Source organism: Rhinatrema bivittatum, chromosome 6, assembly GCF_901001135.1.
Source record: "Rhinatrema bivittatum chromosome 6, aRhiBiv1.1, whole genome shotgun sequence".
In the NCBI taxonomy this organism is placed as follows: domain Eukaryota; kingdom Metazoa; phylum Chordata; class Amphibia; order Gymnophiona; family Rhinatrematidae; genus Rhinatrema; species Rhinatrema bivittatum.
In genome coordinates this window covers 260906040-260929584 of record NC_042620.1, presented here as the reverse complement: position 1 = coordinate 260929584, position 23545 = coordinate 260906040, and the positions used below count along the sequence as shown (strand labels likewise).

Genomic DNA, 23545 nt, shown 5'->3' with positions numbered 1-23545 from the left:
ACTGCCAAGGCAGCAGCAGTGCCAGCACTGATGTACTTGCCCATTGACCGGACTCTCGATGTGGGGGCCTCCTCATTTGCTGTCCAAGAGTGGACCACCACGTGGGGCCTAGCTAACCAGGGAAAAATGCATTGATACACAGAAGCATCCCAACACTGCCAATGCTCAAGGAGGAAAGGGCTCCAGTAGATGCTCACACAGCCTCTTGAGGATCCTTGAGGCTGTACAGTGCTGTCAGAAAACACAAAGAGCTAGGAACATAAGAAATTGCCATGCTGGCTCAGACCAAGGGTCCATCAAGCCTTAGCATCCTGTTTCCAACAGAGGCCAAACCAGGCTACAGTACCTGTCGAAGTGACCTCACCTAATGCTTGGAGTACAGAGGCCCATGAAAAAATATGGAGTCATCGCAGTACAAAAATGGCAATGAAACTGCAGAGAAACTTCTCAGGACGGAGTTTTGTAGAAAATGATTGCCCCTTTTCATTGCCTTTTTTTGTATTCTGACCTTTCCCCCAACTTTCCAGCATCTCATACACTGCTCGGAATCTTGGGGGTCATCTTTGACCCAAAATGAGACCTGAAATCTCAAATCAAATCTATACTGTAAACATCCTATTACAAGCTCCGATTACTCTGACATATCAAACCTCTCCTCGAACTTTCGGACTGTTCTCCAAGGAATAGACCATTGTAATTCTCTATATGTCGGTCTCCCTCAGAACATCACGAGACCGCTTCAACGTATCCAAAACTCTGCAGCTCGATTGCTTAGTAGTAGCAAACTTCGGGACCACAATACTCCAGTATTGCACTCATTACACTGGCTGCCACTCCAATTGGTTACTTACAACCCTACACTTTCATGTACCCTCCTGAAACTTAAAGTCATCAAGGCAATGCTTACTTGAAATACCATCTCAAAGCCTTTCTGGATTGGCAGTTACACAAGACTGAGCCTTCTCAATTACAGGTCCCACTATTTGGAATTCGATCCCTCCATCCATTAGACTAATACCCAGTGCCAAAGATTTTAAGAAAGCCTTAAAAAGCTACTTGTTCAGACAGGTATATCCAGATGTCAGCAACGCGTAACATCCTTCCAGGCCAGTAAGCTTATGCTCTGTTGCCCAGTCTAGCGCAGCTGATTTTATATTGTGCAATTTGCAGTGTTTAGCTTGTTTTGATGTCTCGTTATTTGTTTTTATTTTCTGAATATGTTTTTACTTTTATTGTGAATGTTTGGGTGTTTCTTTTTTACTGTAACCCTCCCCGAACATCAAAGGGCATGGGTAACAAGTTCTTTTAACCAATTCAATAAATAAAGTAACAAACAAACATTCCCTCTGGCCCCTCCAGCCTGGTGGGAATCTTTCCTACCAGGCTTCCTAGAGCATAGAGGGTGGAAGAGGGGGTGGGTGGAAGAGGGGGTGGGTGGGGGCTGGACTCGCTGGGGCATAGCACCATGTTAGAGCCAGCTCTCGTACACTGAGGCTCAGGGCCTTTTTACTAACCATCGGTGTTGCTCTTGGACTAGCAGTACTGATGGATGCGATTCCTTTTCGGGTGGGGTGTGGAGGTTGTTTAATGCTGGCTGAATAGCTTGCAAGGCTTTTTCTACCCCTTTTTTTTTTTTTTTTTTTAAATAACACCATCTCTTCTGCTCCCATCCTTTCAGTACTCTGCTCTGCCTGAGATCTTCTGACTGCTTGGTAAATCCCTAAATTTAAGAGCAGAGGCTGCTTTAAGGGCTTAATCTATAATCCCTTTTGTGGGTGCTTTTCTGCAGTCAGAGCAGGGGAGTGAGGAGGAGCCCCTGTGATACCCACAGAAAAGCTAATCAGTGCTACTAATCCACAATGAGAGACATGGGGTGAGGGAGAGAAAGCAAGGCAGGTTGCACGGCGTGTTGCAGGAATAATTTACTGGCATTTCTGCAGTGCTCCCAGATTTCCTAATTAAGGAATGGAAATTTAATAAGATTTCAGGAAAGGTTGCCTAGCAACCGAGAGGAGGGGGCGTGGGGTAAAGTTCCAGTATTCTCCTTTGCTACAGTTTTGAGCTGACCCAGCGCTATGTGTGCCTGCATGATGTGTGTTTTTGTGTGCTCAGGATAGTGATCCTAGATGCTATGATGATTAATGGGGAGAGCAGGGATTCAGCCACAGTATATGTTTTTGCATAAGGATCTCTTCAGGCTTGGGGGGGGGTTGCACCCCCCTTTTAGCCTGGTTTTCTATAGCCTTATAAAATCAATATGTTTGTGTGTGTTTGTGCTCCCCACCCCTACCTTCCTAATAACTTTTAAACTTTGCATCCAATTTCACTGAAATTTCTGTCAGACAGTAAGGCATCCCGTGACCCTCAGGCCACACTTTCAACGGGCCCCTGATATCCCTGGATTTAGAATCCTGGTTTCCTTTTTTTACAGTTCAAGTCAGTCAAAATCTCAGGAAAGACAGAGCACATTGTGATGTCACCAAGCATTTTAAAAGCTGCCCCGCCATTGGTTGACATTGAACATTTTGAAAGCAAACTAAGCAGCCAGCAATGTTCACACATCTCCTTGCTTGTTTTTTTTACATTTACAGTAAAGCGGAGCTAGCAATCAATGCTAAGGCTGTTTTTTTCTTCTTTCAGACTGGCAGGGTTGGATGATTAGCTATGTGACTAGGAACATCCTTGCATGTAACATCAGTTCTGCGCCTTCCCATTAACTGCCCCAATTTGGTTAAATATGGTGTTGCAGAGGTGGACCCTTGGCCCAGGGTTGTGTTGGCGCCACCTATGGGGCAAAACCCCACAGGTCCCCACCATCGGGAGGTGAGGCCAAGTGGGAAGTGGAGGCCAACTGGAGCTTCGCCAATACCAGCACTTGCTCCCCGCAGGTTGATCCCTTGGGTACAGGTCTCTGCGTGGATGATCCTGAGAGAGGTGGCCAGAGGGCTGAATGCCGGCATGCAGTGGAGTCAAAGGGTCCCAGCAAGAAGCGAGACGAGGTCCAAGGTCGAGTACAGGCAGAAGGTCGAGGGCAGGTGGCAAGGTTCGGGTTCAGGCTGAAGGTCAGTGGCAGGCAACAAGGTTCATAGTCAGATATAAGTCCGGGTCAAGCCAAGGAGGTCCGTCCGAACTAAGGCAGGAGTAGGAGCTGGAACAGGAGCAGGTACTGGAACAGGAACTGAATCAGCAATGAAGCGCACAGCAGGATAGCATGGAGACCTGTCGCCATGGCAGGCTCTGGGCATCCGAGCCTGCCTTAAATAGTGGAGCTGGTTGATGTCAACACCTAGGGCCACGGGAGGCTTTCCCGCTGCGGCCCCTTTAAATTCCGGAGAGACGCACGCGCTCCTAGGGCTGACAGGTCAAAGAAAAGGAGGTGGCAGCGTCTCTCCGCACAGCAAGCGGGGAGACCTGGTCGGCCCCGGAGGCACTCGATGTGGAGCAGGAAGGTCCTGGGAGCACGGGAGGAGTGTGGGCGCAGAGACGACTGCCCACCGTCGCCATGGAGGTCAGGCCAGCTCTGGAGGCCCAGCGTCAGGGGTGAGTGAACCCGGCCGCGGGTCAACCACAGCCAGGGAGCGCAACACAAAAAATTCACAAAAATTCACAAAAAAACACTTTATCATTTTTAGAAGCCCAAGTTGCTTCATTAATGTCTTCTGTTGCTAGAGCCGCATCTTCTGAAGGAGAATGTCACTGCCTCACTAATTAGAATAGCTGTCTTGGTGCTATGCGTGACCATTAATTTCCTTGAATAAATTTCTTTTTGTTTTAGAGTAGGTCCTCTAAATTTGTAGGCTATAGGGATATATTGCTATGTTTGTTTAATCATTATTGTTATTTCCTTTCTGACTCTATACATCATTCAGGCCAAGTTTTTTCTTGGCTGAAATTTTAAAATCCTATAAATAAAAAGTTAAAAAATGTTTACAAAACATTTTCAAAAAAGGGTTGTTTGCTTTTATATCCTATCTCACAAATAAATAAATAAATACGTTCTTACATTCACTGCTACGGGTGAACGAGCTTCTTTTAGTTTGTTAAAGTAATCCATCATCTCGGCATTCGCTGCTGCATGGAACAATTTCGTGTCCAAATAATTTACGTCTGTCACTGGTTCTCTATCCACTTCATTATCAGTTCCTTCTTGGGGATCAACCAATTTTTCCGCCAATGGCATCGTGCCAATCTCTGCATCAGACAGACCTCCATTGACAATGGTAATGCTCTCCGGAGATTCAATCAAAATTCCTACAGCTGGTTGCCCCCCTGACTTCGCTTTGAGGAGGAGGTTCATAAGAATGTGGCAGAGCTTTTGCCCCTCCTTGTGAACAGGGGGCTGTTCCCCTCTCACTATCGCCTATCTTTCAGGGGTTTTAAAGGGATCTATGTTTTCTCGGTCATCTTCATTAATGATCATTTCACGGGGGTCAAACAATTTTTGCGTCAATGGCATCTCATCTATTTCTGCATCGGATGGCCCTGCGTCGGCAAGAACAACTCTTATTGGAGATTCAAACAAAATTCCTACAGCCTGGTCCCTTCCAACTCCACTTCGAGGTGCCTAAAAATGTAGTGGGGCTTATGCACCTCCTTGAGAGCAGGGGGCTGTTCCCCTCTTTCTATCATCTGTCTTTCAGGGATTTTGTAGAGGTCCATTTTTCAACAGGGCTATGATACAGCTTTTTTTGAAAACTTGCCTAGGGGGCCTGCTTATCTGACAGCTGCTGTGTCTTAGCTTTCTCTACGCATGCTATGGTGGGCACGCTGCTGTCTTTTTCCCCACCTCCAGGACATTGTAGAATTTGCCCTATTTTTATCGATGATAACCTAGTTAAATAACTAATAATTCTACCTATCTATACAATTCCAATCCTCCCATACCATCAAAGCTTTACTTTAAGGCACATAAGCATGAAACTAGATTGGCATAATAAGTTTACATTTATTACCAAAGTAATATATGTGAAGAGGGCACTAATACAATCCCCAGTATCTTTCCATCATTAGACATTGGGAGAGGGATTTTGCATTTTTTAATTCTCCCATTACCAAAGCCTCACCTTTTTTGGGAGAATGGCTTCTTGGGGTATATAATCCCTTGGAGCATAATTAGGTCTTTAGAGGGTTAGGCGCAGCTGTAAAAATCAGAAGGAAGGAAAGACCAGTAGAGGGCTGGAGATAGAGATTCCCCCAGAATCTCAAGAAAGAAATGTTTGGAGAAATAGAGTTGGAGGAGAGAAGCTGGAGATCCCCTTCAGGATCTGAAAAAACAGTGATTTCTGGAGTTTTTGGACTTTGAGGTTTTTGGAGTTTTGGGGACAGGACTCAGATTTGAAGAAGATTTTTGCAAAGATTGATCAGTCCAGAGGGAAGGGAGGGGAGGGGAAGGGACCCCCCCCCCACCCCCACCCCTGAGGTATCTCAATAGACTGGATCAAGATTCTTTTTGCCCTAGAGATCAGAAAAGCAAGGCTGAAGGGAATTGTATTTTGGACTCTTGTACTGGAGACAACAAAGAAGACAGATTGGACTCTTGTACTGGAGACATCTGAACAGAGTTGGATTTGGTTTACAAACAGAGTTTTTGACTCATGGTTTGGGATTTTTGCTATAGATAATGGTGCAAGGGAAATGGAGAAGGAAACCATTTTTCAGTGTAACTATTGAATTTGTCATCAAAACGTTTGCTGGGGGTGTGTTTGGGAGCATGGCTAAGACAAATTTCTGTGATGTCATCAAAATGGTGGATGGGATGGGACTAAGGCTGGACAAGAGATGGGGCTTAGAAGTGAATGCTGATTGCAAAGAGTGACAGGAATTGGGCAGGGTTAAGACCAGATGTGAATATGTGAATACTAATTGGCTGATACTATCTGTCAAAATTAGTTTGACAAGCACTCCCACTCTTATACTATTTATGCATAATGGAGACTATTACATTTGATATTTGAAATTCTTATCGTAATGTTCCTAAGTTATATGAAACTTTTCTTTCTGAAGTTGGCTTATTTGCTAACACAGAGGCCTAGATTTATTTATTTATTTTATTTAAAAACTTTTCTATACCGTTGTTAAGCGGGTGCCATCACAACAGTTCACAATAAGGCACATAACTATATGTTGTATAAAGTGTCTAGAATTCTAACAATTAAACAGGTGCCATCAAATTACTGTAACATAGTATCATAATAAATATTATTTGGTGGGTAATATAAGTCATGTCCAGTTTTCTCTGTCTCAGCTATAAGATAAAAGTACTACTTAACTCTGGTTCTTTGTTGTTTCAAAATAAAAGAAAGAATTTAGAATATACAGAGACACGAATTAAGGAAAAAGGTGTGTATGTGTGTGTGTGGGGGGGGGGGGGTTTGACTGATCGCAACCAACATTTACCTGGGTTCTCCTCTCAATTCTCTTTGTTGTATGCTTGCTTAAATAGCCATGTTTTTAAACTTTTTCTGAAGATTAATGCTAATTAATGGCAGTAATGTATGGCTATTAATTGGCCAAAACTTAACTAACAGAGAAGTGCCATGAATAAAGCAAAATTACTTACCTGAAATAGGTATTCTCCATTGACAGTAGAATAAAGCAGCCACACAAGTGGGTGAGGACTTCACTGGCACTGACATGGAACGTTTTCTCCCTAAAAGCCTTTCTGAGCACGTGTTCCTGCACGGCCACCGCCATGCAAGCTTCCTTAGTCCCTTCATTAGCTAAGCTTCAGATCTAGGAGATCTACAAGCTTTGTTTGTGGACAAGCAGGACTAATCCAGCCACACAAGCAGGGACAAGAGGAAAGGGGAAGAGTTGAAGCTCTTAAATAGGTATGACAGGTCTGATGGACAGCTGGCTACCACGGTGTCTCCATGCCGTCTCCTTCCGGCGTCTCTGGACCGGCTCGACGCTGCAACTCCGCCATCTTGTCTTGATGCCTAGGGGGCGCGCGTCCCGACTCTTGTACCAGCAAGGGTGCGAACCTCAGGGGCATCCCCCTGAGATGACGTCATCTGCTTCCAATTTATTTATTTATTTTATTTAAAAACTTTTCTATACCGTCGCTAAGTTATGTACCATCGCAACGGTTTACAAATAGGCACAAAATAAGGAATATATAGGTAGTTATCATACATTCGAACAAGTGCCAGTTAAGAACGGTTACAATATCATTAATAAAATTAAATTTTGGGTAGTGATGGATTAATCCAGTAAAGTTATTGAGATACTATGAGTTGGACTACTTCTTAATCGCATTTATGTATTTATAATATTGTGATGTCATTTATTCTTAGCTGCGCTTTTCTGTATTTTTTTTTTTTTCATTCTCTCTCTCCCTTTCTACCCCACTATTTCTTTTGGAAAGGCTTGTTTGTAGAGCCATATCTTTAAGGTTTTCTTAAATGATTTGATATCACTCTGTAATCTTAGTTCAGTGGGCAAATTTGTTCCATAGAAAGGGTCCAGCCAGTGATAAGGCCCTTTCTCTTACTTGGGTTAGTTTTGCTGATTTTACTGTAGGGATTGTTAGCAGTGCCTTGTTAGCTGAACGAAGGTTCCTTTGCGGGACATGGACTCTTAGAGCTGTATTTAGCCAGTCTGCTTCTCTATCGTATATTAGTTTGTGTATTGTGCATAAGGCTTTGTACTTTATTCTGTATTCGATTGGTAGCCAATGTAATTCTGCTAAAGTTTCTGTTATATAGTCCCTTCTTTTTTTTCCCAGTTAGTATTCTGGCTGCCGTATTTTGAAGTATTTGGAGTGGTCTGATTGATGAACTGGGGAGTCCTAGTAGGAGTGCATTGCAGTAATCGGTACTGGCGAAAACAAGTGTTTGTAGGATTGTTCTGAAGTGGGTAGGTGTAAGTAATGGTTTCAGTCTTTTAAGGATCATGAGTTTTGCGTAATCTTCCCTTACTTTTAAGGATATGTGTTGTTTTAAATTGATTTCTGGATCCATTATTACTCCCAGATTTCTTACTTTTTCGGCCAGTTCAATTTTCTGGTTATTTCCTAGAGCTATTGGTGTTTTGATGATTTCAGTTTGTTTTCGTTCAAGGTGTAGGAATTCTGTTTTATCAATGTTGATAACCAGTTCCATTTGGGTTAGAAGTTGTTTTATGATGCCAAGGTACATGTTTGCTAACCCTAGTGTTTTATCAATGGAGTCTTCTATTGGTAGAATTAGCTGAATGTCGTCAGCGTAAATGTAATGAATTATCCCCAGTCCTGCCAATAGATGACAGAGGGGCAGCATATATATGTTGAAGAGTGTGGCAGATAGAGCTGAACCCTGAGGTACTCCGGTTTCGAGTTTAAGTTTTTTTGAAAGAGTGTTTTTTATCATGACTTGGAAGAACCTATTGCTGAGGTACAATTTGAACCAGTTAATCGTTTTGTCGCATAATCCAATTTCTTCTAGTCTTTTAAGTAATGTTTGGTGGTTAACCGTATCAAAAGCTGCAGATAAGTCTAGCATTACAAGGATGTAGTGTTCACTGTTATCCAAACCTCTTAAGATGTTGTCAGTTAATGAGAGAAGTAATGTCTCAGTGCTGTAGTGTTTCCAATATTTAAAGGTCTTTGAAAATGCTGACAAATCGAGTTAGCAAGGATACGCAAGGGATTCATTCCAAGCTACTCTGCCTCCTCGGACTTACCAGAGGTACCCGCTCCTCGGGGGACTTCGCTCTTTTCTTTATTTCAGATTACAGATAGGAACCAGTACTCGCTCCTCGAGGCCCCATGTTCCTGGACACTCTGAAGATTCTCTACTGCCTGGAAGCTATCACTGCTACAAACAACTGTGAGTTATCATCGCTCTCTCAGAGCTTTCCCTGGAACCAGGTACTTGCTCCTCGAGGGCCTAATCCTTTCCAGCTCCTGAGCTTACTTGAGACCTTACGTGAGTTTTGTCATCTAGTTCTATTCATGAACTCTGCCTACTCACTTTCTGCAGTTTCCCAACAGCTCAGCCATCCTGGGATCATTGTTCCAGTACCTGAGGGACTACATGATAGTTAGGACCCACTTGTCCGAAGTTATCTCGACCCATCTTTGGTAGAATAGGGTAAGTCTGCCCCCTATGTCTTTTTCCTGTGGATGGGTCTGCATCTTCTCATTGTGGGGTATGGCCGGGGCCTGCCCCTGAGCTTGCTCCTCTCTTAATGTGCCTGTTCTGAAAGGACTGAGACCTTTCTGAAGGACGAGGTGCTCGGGACTGTGTATTCTTGTAAGGTTTAAAGCACTGTGATCCTCTGCCCTTGGTTCTTCTGGGGGAGGAACGCTGATATGTTCTTTTGTTCCTGTCTTCAGGTAATCTGGATACTGGAGATTCACCCCATTTGTTGGCTAATTTCTCCAGTTCGCTTCCGAACAGGAGGGATCTTTAAAGGGCATTTTTGTGAGGTTCGCTTTGGAAGTCACGTAAGCCGACCAATTTGTAACTATAATTGTCTTCTTGCCACCACTGTGGCGGCGACACCCCTGGATGAGATGCGTACAAGGTCTGCGGTAGCATCGGTGAGGAAGAAGACCGCAGGCTCCATCGCTTCTCCGGGCGTGGTTGAGTATCTTGTGAGGATCAAACAGGAACGTGCCACTAAGGTGCAGCAGGAAGCAATTTGTAGTGTCATTGCTGATACATCAAAGGACTGCTTAAGGATGGATTCCAGCCTTCTATCCTGGGCGCCCTTCAGTGCCGCTCCTCCCTCCACTGGAATCGTAGTGCGTTTTGATGCTGCACAGATCAAAGCATTCACTTAGGGGAAACGAAGAAGTTCCTTAGCTGTGGGTTCCAGTGGGTATAGGGCTTCTAGTGCTCGCCCCCCTTTGAAAGTGGCCTCTGGAACATTCCATTCCAGGTCAATCAGTTCCTTAATGGGCTCCAACATAGGAAAATAGCATGAGGCCTTACAGAGGTACACCAACATGGGGTTCTTTGTCAGTTCCGCTGTGGACTCATGCCTGGAAGACCCAGTGTCTTCATAGTCTGGGACACTAGGGTTGGTAATTCGTCCTTGTGGAAGAATGAGCATGGTCCGGTATGGCTCCATCCCTGGGGGAATTTCTCCTTCTTCCAGGGAGCCAGTTTCATCCTCTGAGGTATCTGGATCCCCAACAGAGAGGCTCTTGGTTAGGCGAGGCATGTCTCGAGAAGCCCGGAAGATGCTGGGAAGTACTTGTGCTTCCAGCTGGGCTTGAGTCAGGTGGACAGCAGGGGCTGGTTGTGCCTGGACAAAGGTTTGCAGCCCTCTAAAAAAATTCCACCCAGTAGAAGGTTCCTGGATCCATGTTGATCCCAGGAGGGGTTGTAGTGGTAGCCCCAGAGGAATTTTCCTGTGGGGGTGACAAGTTGGAGATACTTAGGTCCGGGATGCCATCATCCGTGGTACCGGATCCCTCTCCTGGCTGTAGAAGGTCTTGATTTGGTTCTCCCTGGTTCTGTTGGCACAGGAGGGATTCCAATCCAGGCTGCGTGGGTCTTAAATGGCAGGCTGGGCAAGGTCCCTTGGCTTTCTTGGATGGCTGTGCCATTATTTGTGCACGTGTAAGGCTTAGGAACTCGCCCGTGCTTGGAGTTATGTGCGCGATGCACTTAGTTGTGAGCATCGGATGCGCACAAGTTGTTTGTGCGGGCAATGGAGTTTGTGCACGCGGCAGTTATGTGCCCAGTTGTGCGTGCGGCCTAGTTGTGTGCGTCGATGTGTGCACAACTCAGATGTGCGCGCCACTGTGCGCTCAAAACGTAGTTAAGCACTTAAGTTAGGCGCTTTGGCCTCTGGCCTGCCCCGTGCATACCGTCGGAGAAGGAAAATGGCGCCGACAACCCCAAAGGCAAGATGGCGACCCCCCCCCCGGAGGGTCTCCACGTGTGTGGACCGTTGCACCAAATCGGGGCCTGCCCCAAAGGAGGGCTGCTCAACCCGATGTAAACCTTGTTGGAGGAAGGACGGTACGTCTGTTAGAGCCTTGGAGACAGGAGACTTAGAAGTAAAGGTTTCTATCTAACCTGGTATCGGCGCTTACCAGTCGTCTGCCGGGCGGTCTCCAGCTGTGGGGAGAGAGGGAAATACCTTCACCGCCGTGCTCGAATCTGCACCCGCTGCCTTTCAGCCACCCTGGGGGCTAGGTCCACGCTGGGATTCGGCCGTTGAACCAAGGCTCGCCTCTGAGGGATATCAAGAATCGACCTCAGGAAAGTTTCAACTGGGGGAGGGACTGTTAGGTTTCACTGCAGGAGAAGCGGGGCTCTCTTCTTAAGGTAAAATTTCTTTCTTCTTTCTTGCTGTAAATGTAACACTATTCTTGTTTGGGATAGTGTCCGCATCTGCTATGGGAGACGGAGAAATACTGGAGAGCTAAGCATGCTGCACGGGTACATGTAGGCTGACGTCAGCTTTGAAATCTGATTCCGTCTCCCATCTGCTATCAGGAGAGCACAATACCCATTGGTCCTGAGTCCATCTGGCTACACGCTAGGAAATGATAAAATTTAAATTCCAGCGCTATGCTTTGTCAGGCTGTACCATATGATGCATATGTCATGAGACCTGGAACACATGGCCAATTTTGTCAACAGCTGCTGATCAATGGACAAACACCTTTAAGAATGCTCAATGATACCATAGTGCACAATCCAGGTCACAAAAAAGGTTGCACCAGTCCTACTATTTTCCTATCATATCTATTAATGCTTCTCAGGCCTGTGTTATTACTAGTAAAACTCCATAACATGTCAGAAAATATTTCTTCACAGAAAATATGGTGCATGCATGGAATGCCCTCACAGAAGAGGTGGAGAACACAAGAACAGTAATGAAATTCATAAAGGCATGGAATAAACACAAAGGCTCCCTAGTGGCTAGAGGATGGAAATGAAGAAACTGGGTACACTGTGTTAACATTTCTACATTGGGGGACATCATGCATGGAGTAGCAGTTACTACCCTTAACAACTTGCTGGGCAACCATTTGGATCTTTATCTGGCGTCTTATCTACTATGTTAATGTTCTCCATCCAAAGTTAATGTTAATGCTTCTCTGCCCTGTTATTAGAATTAATATTCCTGCTCAGCTGGTAAATTGCAATACCCCTCTCTCCTGTTATTGCCCTTACTACTTCCAATGGCCCTATTATTACCATTAATGCTGCCCCTATTCTGGGTTATTACTGTTAATACTCTTCCTGTCCTGAGTTGTTGTTATTAATGACGCCTGTACCTGTTTTACTATTACTTGCCCTCATTCCTCTTTTAATTACTAATTCTCATACAGTCTTTCCCTATTCTATTCAGATTAATGCTGCCCTTGTTCTGTTATTACGATTAAGGACACCAGGAGCAGGGATCGAAGATGTGAGCAGGTTGTTAATATAAATAAGAAGTAATAAATAAACCATACCCATATTGTCTCGATATTTTTTAATGCATTACAAAATAGACATTGAGTTTTACAGTAGTAAGAGCTGCAGCCTGGAAACTAGCACAGATCAGTGTGGGTGACACGCGCACACACAAAGAGGGAGTTTCCAGAGACTTACGCAGGGGTTCTGCGTGTAAAACTGGCATATACATGCATAAGTAGCTTCGGGGTACGGGTAAGCGAATTTTCAGAAGGGCAGGAATATGTGTGTGCAGTCGCGTACGTGTACAAACAGGGCGTTTTCACGGTGATCTGGGGCAGAGTCTGGAAGTTCACGCACATTATGTATTTTATAAATGGAGCATGTGTATACATCATCAAATGCGTGTGCATGCTTTTACACCTGCTAATTAAGCCACGGAAAGTAAATCTTCTCTTTTGCCTGCAGTTCTTGAGTGGAGGGTCTGGAGCAAGCGGTGGAAAGTATGGGTGAACCGAAGGAAGTCTCGAGGAACTGGTGTTTGGACATATGCGCCCAAACATTTTCCTACGCGAGATACGCACATACATCAGCCCACTTATTTAAAATGCCTGCCTCCACACATGAACTGAGGGCTATTACGTGCTCATGTTATAATTATTTAATGCACAAGACATGTGCGCATGCTTCTATAAAATAGGTGTGGAAGCTATGCAAATCCCTGCATTAAAAAGTCTGCAGAAACCGATTCCTGTGGTATTCTATAAACCGGTTGATAACACGTAGATGTTGACTTACACACGCTCCTGGAAATTCCCCCTAGTCTCATAGTGCTTGGGGTCCCATAGCGGGGGGAAATCACTGTGCTTGTGCCAGTCGGGCAGCAGGGGAAAGACCCCACATGGAAAATCCCTTAGCCCCCAGCTCTAGGCTGCTTGTAGTTTCCTCCAACTCCTCTGGGTCTCGATCAGGCTACAGCACCTTGACCTTTTATTTGCATCGTTCTGAGGATCTGTCCCCTATTTTGTATCCTCTCCTAACTCATAGGGAGGGCAATAATGAAAGCTGTTTTCATTTATTTATTTTTTATTTATTTAAAGCCTTTCATATACCAGCATTTTACCTGCAGAAATCAGGGTTTTCATTATTAGGCAACCTGGCCAGGAGCACAAGTATGCACGTTGGTCAACAACATGCACTCTGATAAGGCAGTGTGAGGGATGGAGATTGGAACAACGTGTGTAGTTTTGTATAATCAAAGCTACGTGCACTGTTGCAGATGGAAAAAATACCCACAGAGAAAGCAGGCACAATCTTTGCAGGTTATTTTTCAGGGGGGGGGGGGCAATATTCAAAGCAAGTCTGTGCAGGTGTTGCTTTATTGTTGCAAACCCTGTGGCTAACACTATACCCAGGATTTGCACCAATGTGGAAAGTTTTGATTATTGCCTCCTTTAAGCCAGTGACAGCCATGCAGCTGAAGCTCTGTAATCACAGACCCTAACTCTAGCCACTGCTTTTCACCATTGTGTTATGACTGGAACGCCCTCCCCCCCCTCCAGGGGCTGTGTGCGCTGGCTCTGCAGCAGGCCCGGGTCCACTGGCCTGGGGAGTGGAAGACATGAACTGGGCATTGAGGGCAGCAGACCGTGCACAGTGCTGCCTCGCAGCCAGCGCTCTGTTCTAGACTATTTAAAATAAGATGGCTCCCTTTTTGTGACACTTAATGGTGTTTGACAATAGAGGAATATGTCCAGGCAGAAGCAACAGGCACCTCTCTATCCACACTATAGTCACAGACTATAGTCATAGTCTAAGCCCACCCTCTTTAAATGACATATTACATTAAATCTTCTTCTGTCTTTTCTTTGCTGCCCCGGTTTCTTGCCACAAATTCTCTCTCTTAATACTGCTAGCCAGTAGTAAATGGGATAGGGAGACTCAAGCATTCACAAAGTAGAATACATACAAACACAAAGCTAGGCATACAGTTAAAAAGATCCATGCTGCTTTGTTCACAGCGTGAGGCAATCATTACATATGCAGGAGTGCCCACTCTGTGAATTTCAGAAGCAAACCATTCAGATCTGCCAACTCATCTTCCAGACCACTACCACCAAAAAAACTGTGTGGGACCTGAAATCACTTAATCACCTTGTACTCGACTGGAAGTGCATAGGAACAGTACATGATTAGTTCTTGGACAGGGCTATAAACACCTATGACACTGAATAAATAATTAAACATAATTAAACCCCAGAAGAGAGGCTGTGGAATGGACTTTAGCTCTCCTTGCTACCCTGCAATAGTGACAGGCAAACCCTTGCCTGGATTCCATAAATCCCTGGAATGGAGCCCAGTTCAGATCCCAACACACAGCAGTAAAGGTGAATGTTCTGGGAGCCCAGAGTTTCCTTCACATCTGGACATAGAGGGGGGGGGGGGGGGGGGGAAGGTCCCTGGGAATATAAATCCTTCTCCTCCTTCACTGCACTGTTGCTACTTCTTTTTGGAGCGTTCAGCCAAATCCAGTGCTGCGATGTTGGAGGCTGCAGTGATGAGGTGCAGGATACTGATGGCAGTCTTCAGCAGAGCAACTGGAGTTGAGACCCAGAAGATGAGGCGGAAGAGACCCAGGGAACCAACGCCAACTAGGGAGAGAGAAAGAGAGAGAGAGACACAAAGGGGCAGATTTTATAAATCTGCGCACCAAGCGCGAACAAGAGTACGCAGGATTTTAATAGATAAGCGCGTAGCCGCGCGTATCCATTAAAATCCGGGGTCAGAGCCGCGCAGCCTGCCTCCATTCCCTCCGAGGCCGCTCCAATTTCGGAGCGGCCTCGGAGGGAACTTTCCTTCCACCCCCTGCCCCTTCCCTTCCCTTCCCTAACCCACCCCTATCTAAACCCCCCTCACCTTTGTCGGCAAAGTTACGCCTGCTGGAAGCAGGCGTAACTTTGCGCATGGCGGGCCGGCTGCTGCGCTCCATGTTCCAGTCCGGAGGCCGCGGCCACGCCCCTGGGCCGAAATCACGCCCGCGGCACCACCCCCGAAACACCGCGTCACTCGCGACACGCCCCCGAAACGGCGCATCACTCCCGGCACGCCCCGCCATGCAAGCCCCGGGACTTACGCGCGTCCCTGGGCTTGCGCACGCCGCCGAGCCTATGCAAAATAGGCTCGGCGCGCACAGGGGGGTTTGGGGTAGGTTTTCGGGGGGTATGCGCGTATCTTACGCGCGAACCCTTTGAAAATCTACCCCAAAGTGTAAGTGTAAGGTCATAGTTACATACACAATTACAAACCCATGCTATTAAGAACTCTGAAGCACAACAGGATCCACACACTGCAGTGCACTAGTGCCATGATTCACCCTACTAATCACTAAGTCGCATGGTGGCTAACCCCTCTGTCCTTTAAGGACTATGTCCGGCCATTCTTCTTCCTCTTTCCCCCATCCCCATCCCACTAATTGTCACTCACCTTCAGGACCCTCAGTGAAGTGCAGCAGATACAGCATGCAGTAGAAGAGTTCACTGCCCGCACACATTGTGAAAAGAACAGGCTGTAGGGGGAGGAGAGAGAGAGAGAGAGAGAATAAGCTAGCACAGACACTTCCTGTTCCATCGCCACCAACCCACTTTCTGCATCCTTACACTCTTCCTCCACCCCCTGCACATATAAACTTTTTTAGGAATGCTGAACGAAGGACAAAACATAGATAAACATATAGAAACAGGTACAAGAAGATGCACAGCTCATCCACTCGAAAGAGTGTCCATATTGTAGCATTGTGATACCAGGGAAACACTGGGATTACAAATCTGAAAGACTTGCAAAAAAAAGCTTTGATCACATGGGACATTGCCAGAGCAATTGATAAAGCAAGTTTGTTTACAGTAAGCAGTGTTTTCCATAGATAGCAGGATGAATTAGCCATTATATGTGGATGATGTCATCCAGCGGCACCAATGTGTGGGTATTACCTTATGAAGCTCCTTAGTTCATACCAAGCTTATTCTTCAGGAAGGCAGGTGGGTATTCCATAGCTAATTCATCCTGCTATCTACAGAAAACAACATTTATAGCATGAAAACTCACTTTATTCTTCAATAAGCAGGCAGAATTAGCCATTATATGTGAGGAATCCCAAGCTGAGGGTTGCAGTGGAGCGTTTTCTTAGTAAGTAATCCAGCCCTCACTGTAGAGAGTAGACTACAGCAAGACCAGACTTTGCAAAACTGCTTGTCCAAATTTACTGTAGGTCTTTGAGATGTTATCAAGACAATAGTGATATGTAAAGGTATGAGCAGAAGACCAAGTTGCAGCACTACAGCTATCTTCAATAGGTACTTCTCGAAAATGGGTAATGGAAGCAGCCATGGTTCCCATTGGATGAGCTTTCACAAAGCTTGTGATCTGCAGTACTACAAAGGTGTAGCAGTGATGAATGCACTCTGCCAGCCAGTTAGAGAAGGTATGCTTGGTAACCACTATACCTCATCGGTTGGGATTGCATAAGACAAACAGTAGTGAGGTTTTACGATGCAGCTAAGTTCGTTTCTTGTAATATGCCAAGGCCCTTTAGCAGTTCAGAATATGCAGGGCTTTTTCACCCTCATGCATATTGGTCCTAGGACAGAAAGTAGGTAATACTATGGATTGAATGATATGAAAAGCTGAAATAACCTTTGGAAGAAATTTTTGGTGAGTACAGAGAACCACCCAGTTGTGGAAGAACTGCATGTATAGAGGATAGAGGATGAGAGCTTGGAATTCGCAGACTCTTTTAGCTGAAGTGATTGCAACTAAGAACACCACTTCCATGTCAAGTATTTTAGAGAAGGTGACTCCAAAGGTTGAAAAAGGAGGCTTCATTAGTTGGGAAAGGCCTACATTCAGGTTCTATGGAACAAGTGGATTTTGTACCAGAGATATGACATACTATAGGCATTAAAAAACTCCTGCAGCCACCAGAATTTCATACTGTTCTGCAGGCTTCCATATTTCCTATTGTTGATTACTGCAATAGCCTTTACATTGGTCTTCTCTCTTCCACTCTACACCCTATTCAGTTATTGTTAAATTCAGCGGCACGCCTCATCTCAGGTTTGAAAGATTTGGATCACATAACTGCCACTCTGATTGAACTACTCTGGCTGTCTACTCCTGAAAGAGTCAAATTTAAACTCAGTATGACCATTTACAAATTAATCAATGACGACTCCTGTCCATGGGCAAATGCAATTTTGAAATTTTATCAACCATCTCAGTCTTTGTGCTCTTCTCAACAAAGTCTCCTGATGTTCCATCTCCCAGAGTCGTACGCTTACACACCACACGTGAATGCTCTCTCTCTCTGAAGCTGGCCCAAAATTCTGGAATTCTCTTCCTTCAGAGATTCATCAGTGCAATTCAGTTAAAACCTGCAAGGCTCTCCTTAAAACATTTTTGTTAAAATATAGATAAAATAAAATACAAATTTATTTTTAATCACTGAATTTTGTATAGGTCTTTTATCATGAATTGCTATTATTTTGTGTTTATCTTATATTGTGTTTGTTTCATTCTGTAATTATTTTACTTTTTCCTTGGTATTAGCTTTTTAAATATGTTATCAGTTTCGATATTTATGATTATCTATGTTTTACAATGTTCATGGCTGAGACCTCCTTTGAGTTAGGCGATTCATAAATATAATAAAAATGTAAAATGCCTTTCATGAAGTGAGATATCAACAGATGCGTAGAGATTGGTTTACTCAAGTATGGTAAGCTGCTATAGCACTGAGGTGCACCCGTACAGACAAGGTAGCAAGGCCTGAGTTAGAAAGGTGGACCAAATATTTCAAGGGATGGGTATGGTCACAGGAAAATCGGTCCAAAGTGTTTTGTTGACCCCACTTGGAGTAACTGTGCAATTTGAAGGCATAATTCCTTATAGTGGAAGGCTTCCTAGAGGAGACAATTATGTCCACAATTTCAGTATGTAAGTGAAGATCCTTACTTATTGAGCACTCATCATCCAAGATGTGATGGTCTGAAAGACTGGGATGGTACAATGTCCTGTCGTCCTGTGTCAACAGCACAGGATCTATTCCTAGATGTATGAGAGGTCTGATGAAAAGGTTGCATACCATTCTGTCTGGGCTATGCTGGAGCTATTGGAATTAGATAAGTGCAGTCCTGAAGAACTTTCTGTACTGTTCTGATGATAAATGGTAACAGTGGAAACACATACATGAGGCTTTGACCCTAGCTGAGGAGGAAAGCAGCTTGAGCTAACCTGTGATTGTTTGGTAGAACTGAGCACAATTGATTTTGTTTTGTGTTCTGCTGTGAGGTGAATACATCCACTGATGATAGACCTCATAAGCTGAAGAGTGAGTCAGCCACTGACTACTGTAGAGACCATTCGTGTGGTTAAAATGTTATGCTTAGTCAATCTGCCGGCATGTTGGAGATGCCCAGCAGATAAGTGGCATGAAGAATAGCTTGATTTGTCTCTTCCCAATGCCAGATTTTTAGGACCTCCTGACAGTGAGGCCATGATACTGTTCTTTCTTGCTTGTTGATATAAAACATGGCAACCTGGTTGTTGGTTTGAATTAGGAAGCTCTTTTCCTGAAGGAGATGCAAAAATGTTGATAAAGCATATTTGATTGCTCTCTACTCTAAAAGGCTGATCTGATATCAGCTCTCTTGCAGAATCTAGATAACTTGTGTTTGAATAGCTCTGGTATAGGCTCCCCATCCTTTGGTGGAGGCATCTGTTGCAAGAACTACTTCATAGGGGAGCAATCAAAAAGGGGCTCCTTCTTTGAAAACCCATGAGTGTAAGCGCCATTGCAACTTGCGTTTCATAGTCGCAGTGATCTGTACTGGAGATGACAGAGGCTGTTAGTTGATGCCATTGGGAATGTAGATCCCACTGGAAGTAGCAGATGTGAAGACGTGTCAACAGAACCATATGGATGGCCACTATCATATCACCAAGAACCATTAGGAATAATTTTTAAGATGAGCCAAAAGAAAGCAGGTTATGGATGAGCAACGACATGGTATTCAAGCAATTGGAAGGCAGGCATGCTCTTTTCAGTATCGAGTTTATGCAAGCCCCGATGAATATAAGACTGAGTGGGCTCCATGCTTGATTTCTAGAAGTTGATCAGAAAACTTAAGTGCTATAGCAGAGCTATGGTTGAGCTCAGAGAACATAATACTTCATCCCTTGATTTCTCTTTCATAAGGCAATTGTCCTGGTATCCCCTGGCGGAGAAGACGAGATGTCACTACTGCAAGGCATTTCGTGAAGACCCTTGGGGTGGATGAGAGGCCAAATGGGAGTACTTCCACCTGGAAGCGAAGGTAGCACAATGCGAAAGGTGGATGGGTATGCAAATGTAAGCATCCTTCAGATCCAAGGCACATATCTATTCGTCCTTCTGTATATAAGCTAGGATCATATTGAGGGACTTCATTTTGAATTTCCCTTGGAGTATATGTTTGCTCAAATGTCTCAAAACAAGAATGAGCAATGGGCTGCAGTCCCCCTGTTTTCTTGGGGATAAGGAATTATCGGGCACAGAACTCAAGGACATGCTGAGGTGATGGAATTTGTTCTATTACTTGTTGGAGAAGTGATTGGACTTCCAGACGAAGCTGCAGTAAATGAGATGGATCTGGATGCAATGCTGAACAAAAAATTGGATTCTTCCTCCTACTGGAAGAGTCGCAAACGGATTGTTCAGAGGAATTAAAAACTAGGCTCTAGTTTGGGCTGAGCCTATTGCATAGATTTCTATTGCCAATGCTCTCTTTGACAAGGCCTGAGCAGAAGTGGCTGCTGATGCTGGACCAGAAGGAGCAGTAGATGCTATTGTTAAAAAGATCAGTAAGGGCTCCTGTGGTCCATATTCAAAAGCCATTTAGATGAATAACATAATAGTTATCTGTCTAAATAGCTTATCCGGCTATATTTAGCTGGATAAAAAAAGGAGCGTTTCAGGGATGTTCTAGTGAGGGGATGAGTTTTCCGGCTAACCTAACCGAATATCGAGCATAGGTTTACACTAAACAGTATGCTTCCAACGTTACTTAGGTAATAGCCTTCTTTATGCAAGATGTGGCCAGAAGCACCGAGAAGAGCGATCCGAGCGCATAGAAAAGGGGGCCACTTTGGAATGTAATGGGGGTGGGAGAGTATTAGTCAGGGAAGGGGGAGAGGGATGCATAAGGAAGGGGGGCAGAGGAAGGACAGTTAAGGTATTTTTAGTGGGGAGGCAGGGGGGAGGAGGGAGGCCCGGCCCCGGCAGCAATTATCAGATCAAAGTTTTAAACTTTCCCAGTTTGAAAGGTTTGGGCCAGCTTGTGGGGCCAGCTAAGGGGGAGAGGGTACATAAACGTGGTGGTGGTGGGGGGTGGGCATTGGACCGGAAGGCCCATGACTTACGTTTTTATTTTCTTAAGGTGCGCTACTTATCCCAGAAATCTCTGTAGATATCTGGGTAAGTAACGAGTTATCTGGCCACACGAGGCCGGATAACTTTAGGCTTATCGGCTATATTCAATCACTGACTGTAGGGTTAAAGTTATTCAGCTATATGTAGCTGGATAACTTTAAATAAGTATACTCGTGGGATGTTTATCCCACTGAATATACTGGACAAGTTATTTGGCTAACTAGCCAGATAACTTATTCTCTAAATGGTCTACTGAATATTGGCCTCATGGTTGCTTATGTGGATAGAAATGACACTTTGTAGTGGAGGCTGTTTGGGAACTATCAAAAATATCTGCACTGCTACATTCTGGTCTTTAATCTAGGTGAACGTCTCATGTTTTTCACCAAAAAGATTGTCACCTAAGCATGGGAGGTCCACTAGTTTTTCATGGATGTCCTCACAGATGCTACTCGCTCAAACCCATATCATACATTTAGCCCCACTGGAGGCAGATGAGGTATGTATGATGGAATCAAAGGATTCATATACTGGATTAGAGAAGATGGTGGATGCTCTCTTCCATGTCTTGAAGTGGTTGTGGATAGTAATTGTCTTGCTCTGTGGCAGGTAGGAAAAGTTTCAAATTTTTCTATGTAGTCATGGATGTACTGCACTCTGTAGAAGGAGAAATTACTATTTACAGGATAATTGCCTTTTCTCTAATGAAGGCAGGCCAATCCCAACCAGTGGGTTATGTACTTCTGCCAGCAGATGGAGACAGAGTAAAAGCTGTCACGGATATATAGCTTTGCCTCGCCATCAGCCTGCCAGTATTCTCTGAAAAAGAAACTATGGATAAACCGATTATTTGTTAATAATCATTGTCAAGTATAATCACTCATGCTTTAATCAATAGAGAACACTGAGTACAGACAAAATGATTAACTCATTCACTAAACCGAGGGTCTGGTTAAGACATTTGCCAGTCTTTGAACGAATAGCAGGAACAACACTCTGAAATGTTTGCAACAAAAAGGCAAACCTGTTGGCTTCTGGGTCCACCTTGCTGATTGATGTAGGGTACTGTTGTCGCATTGTCCGACATTAGCTGGACTGCTCAAGCCTCTAGAAACTAGTTAAACTGCAAGCATGCTATCTGTATTACCCATGCTTCCAAACGATGGATGCTCCACTGCCGTCCCTTGGCATTCCAGTGATCTTGAACTCTTGACAGTGAATACTAATCTAGCTGGCATCTTCAAGGAAATTATCTTCTTAGAATGATCCCCACACAACCAGCACCTTCAAAGGAAAGCGAGGCCTTACCGCATAGCCCTGTGACCGCAGACCCCAGCGTGAAAGCAGCAATATTCTTTGGAGAAGGCAAAGGCACGCATGCACCCCTGCTAGGGAGCAACCTTCAATGTGGCCAACATCAAACCCAGGACCTGAAGCTAAGACCACCCTGTCCTTCTCAGAAAGAGAATATGAAAAATCAACTTTTGAATGTGATTCTCTAGCAGAAACACTGCCCTGTTTCGTATTAAAATGAACACTGAGATACTCCAGTGGCGGAGTCAGCTGTAGCTGTTCTCGGTCAGGTTTACCACCTAGCCTAGCTCTCGCAGTAAGGAGACGAGCTTGTGAGAAGTCAGATGACTCTCTTCCACGCTCTGGGCGTGATTCAACCAGTCGTTAAGATATCGATGAACTAGGATGCCAATACGCCTCTGCCAGAGCCAGGGACATAGGACTGTATTGCCGATATTGCGATGTGTACAGTCTCCAGTCGGAACTGAATGCCCACCAATGTCTGTGAATGCCTTAGAAATGCAGGATGGGTCAAAAAGATCCCTCATTTTATAAAGGCCTGCATTTGCTTGTGATTTGGGAACTGGAATTACAGCCTTCACTCTGACTCCGTAAGGTAGTCTCCACTGCCATCCTCCTCTTAGGAGTTGCATGCGAATCCAAAGGATATAAACCTGCCAAGGTGCTCTCCTCTTTAAAGCTGACCCTGGCGCACTCTATTCAAGGTCAATCACCTCTTGAATCGCAGCATGGAGGGGAAGGAAACATGACGCCTCACATAGGATGACAAATAAGTAGTCCTTTGTCTAGGCACTCGTAGAGTCTCTGCTAGCTCCCTCAAGCATCTTAACAGTCGGAAGAGTGCCTCGTGGCTCTAGATCCAGGTGAATTCCCCATTTCTTGAGGGGAGCAACGTATTTCATCATCAGTGTCATCTAGATCCACAAAAACTCATAGATTGTTAGGAAGCACTGCACCATGGCCTTTACATGCAATGGTGGTGAAGTGGGGACCTTGAGCATGCGATCCTGATCTAAGAGGTATTACCATCTTGGAAGGCTGCCCCTGTAGAAAGGGTGGAAGTCACTGGAAAAAATTCCATCCAGGAAAAGGAGGATGGGTCCATACCAGGCCCAAACCTGACATACCAGGAGCTAGCCTCTCCTGAAGACATCTCTGCCCATGGATCAACTAAGAAGGGGACACCCTTGTAGGGTCGCCTCCAAACCCAGTCCCCTCAGACTGAGGGAATGGACCAGCATCGGTAACAGTATTTGAAGGCTAAGCAACTCAAGCATCCATGCAGCAGTGAATCAGGCTCATAAAACAAACTCTGCCTATATCACCTTTATAAGACAAGCAGCACAATGGCCATGCTCGTGGACTTCTTCGACGCTAGTGTCATGCTGCCAGTTGCTGCGTGCTGCGGTCTGATATGCGCTCAAGA

At 44.9% G+C, this 23545-nt stretch overlaps 1 protein-coding gene across 2 annotated transcripts in view; it reads right to left on the bottom strand.

Annotated features, from left to right (window-relative positions):
* Positions 1–12406: 12406 nt before the first annotated feature.
* CDIPT (CDP-diacylglycerol--inositol 3-phosphatidyltransferase) overlaps positions 12407–23545 on the bottom strand; it is a 43898-nt gene continuing 32759 nt past the window's right edge. For both annotated transcript variants that reach the window (XM_029606980.1, XM_029606981.1), the window contains 2 exons: positions 15828–15909; positions 12407–14995 (listed from right to left, as the gene is read on the bottom strand). In XM_029606980.1, coding sequence (XP_029462840.1) covers positions 14844–14995; positions 15828–15909 — 234 coding nt within the window. In that variant the 3' untranslated portion in view covers positions 12407–14843. The remainder of the gene's footprint in view (positions 14996–15827; positions 15910–23545) is intronic.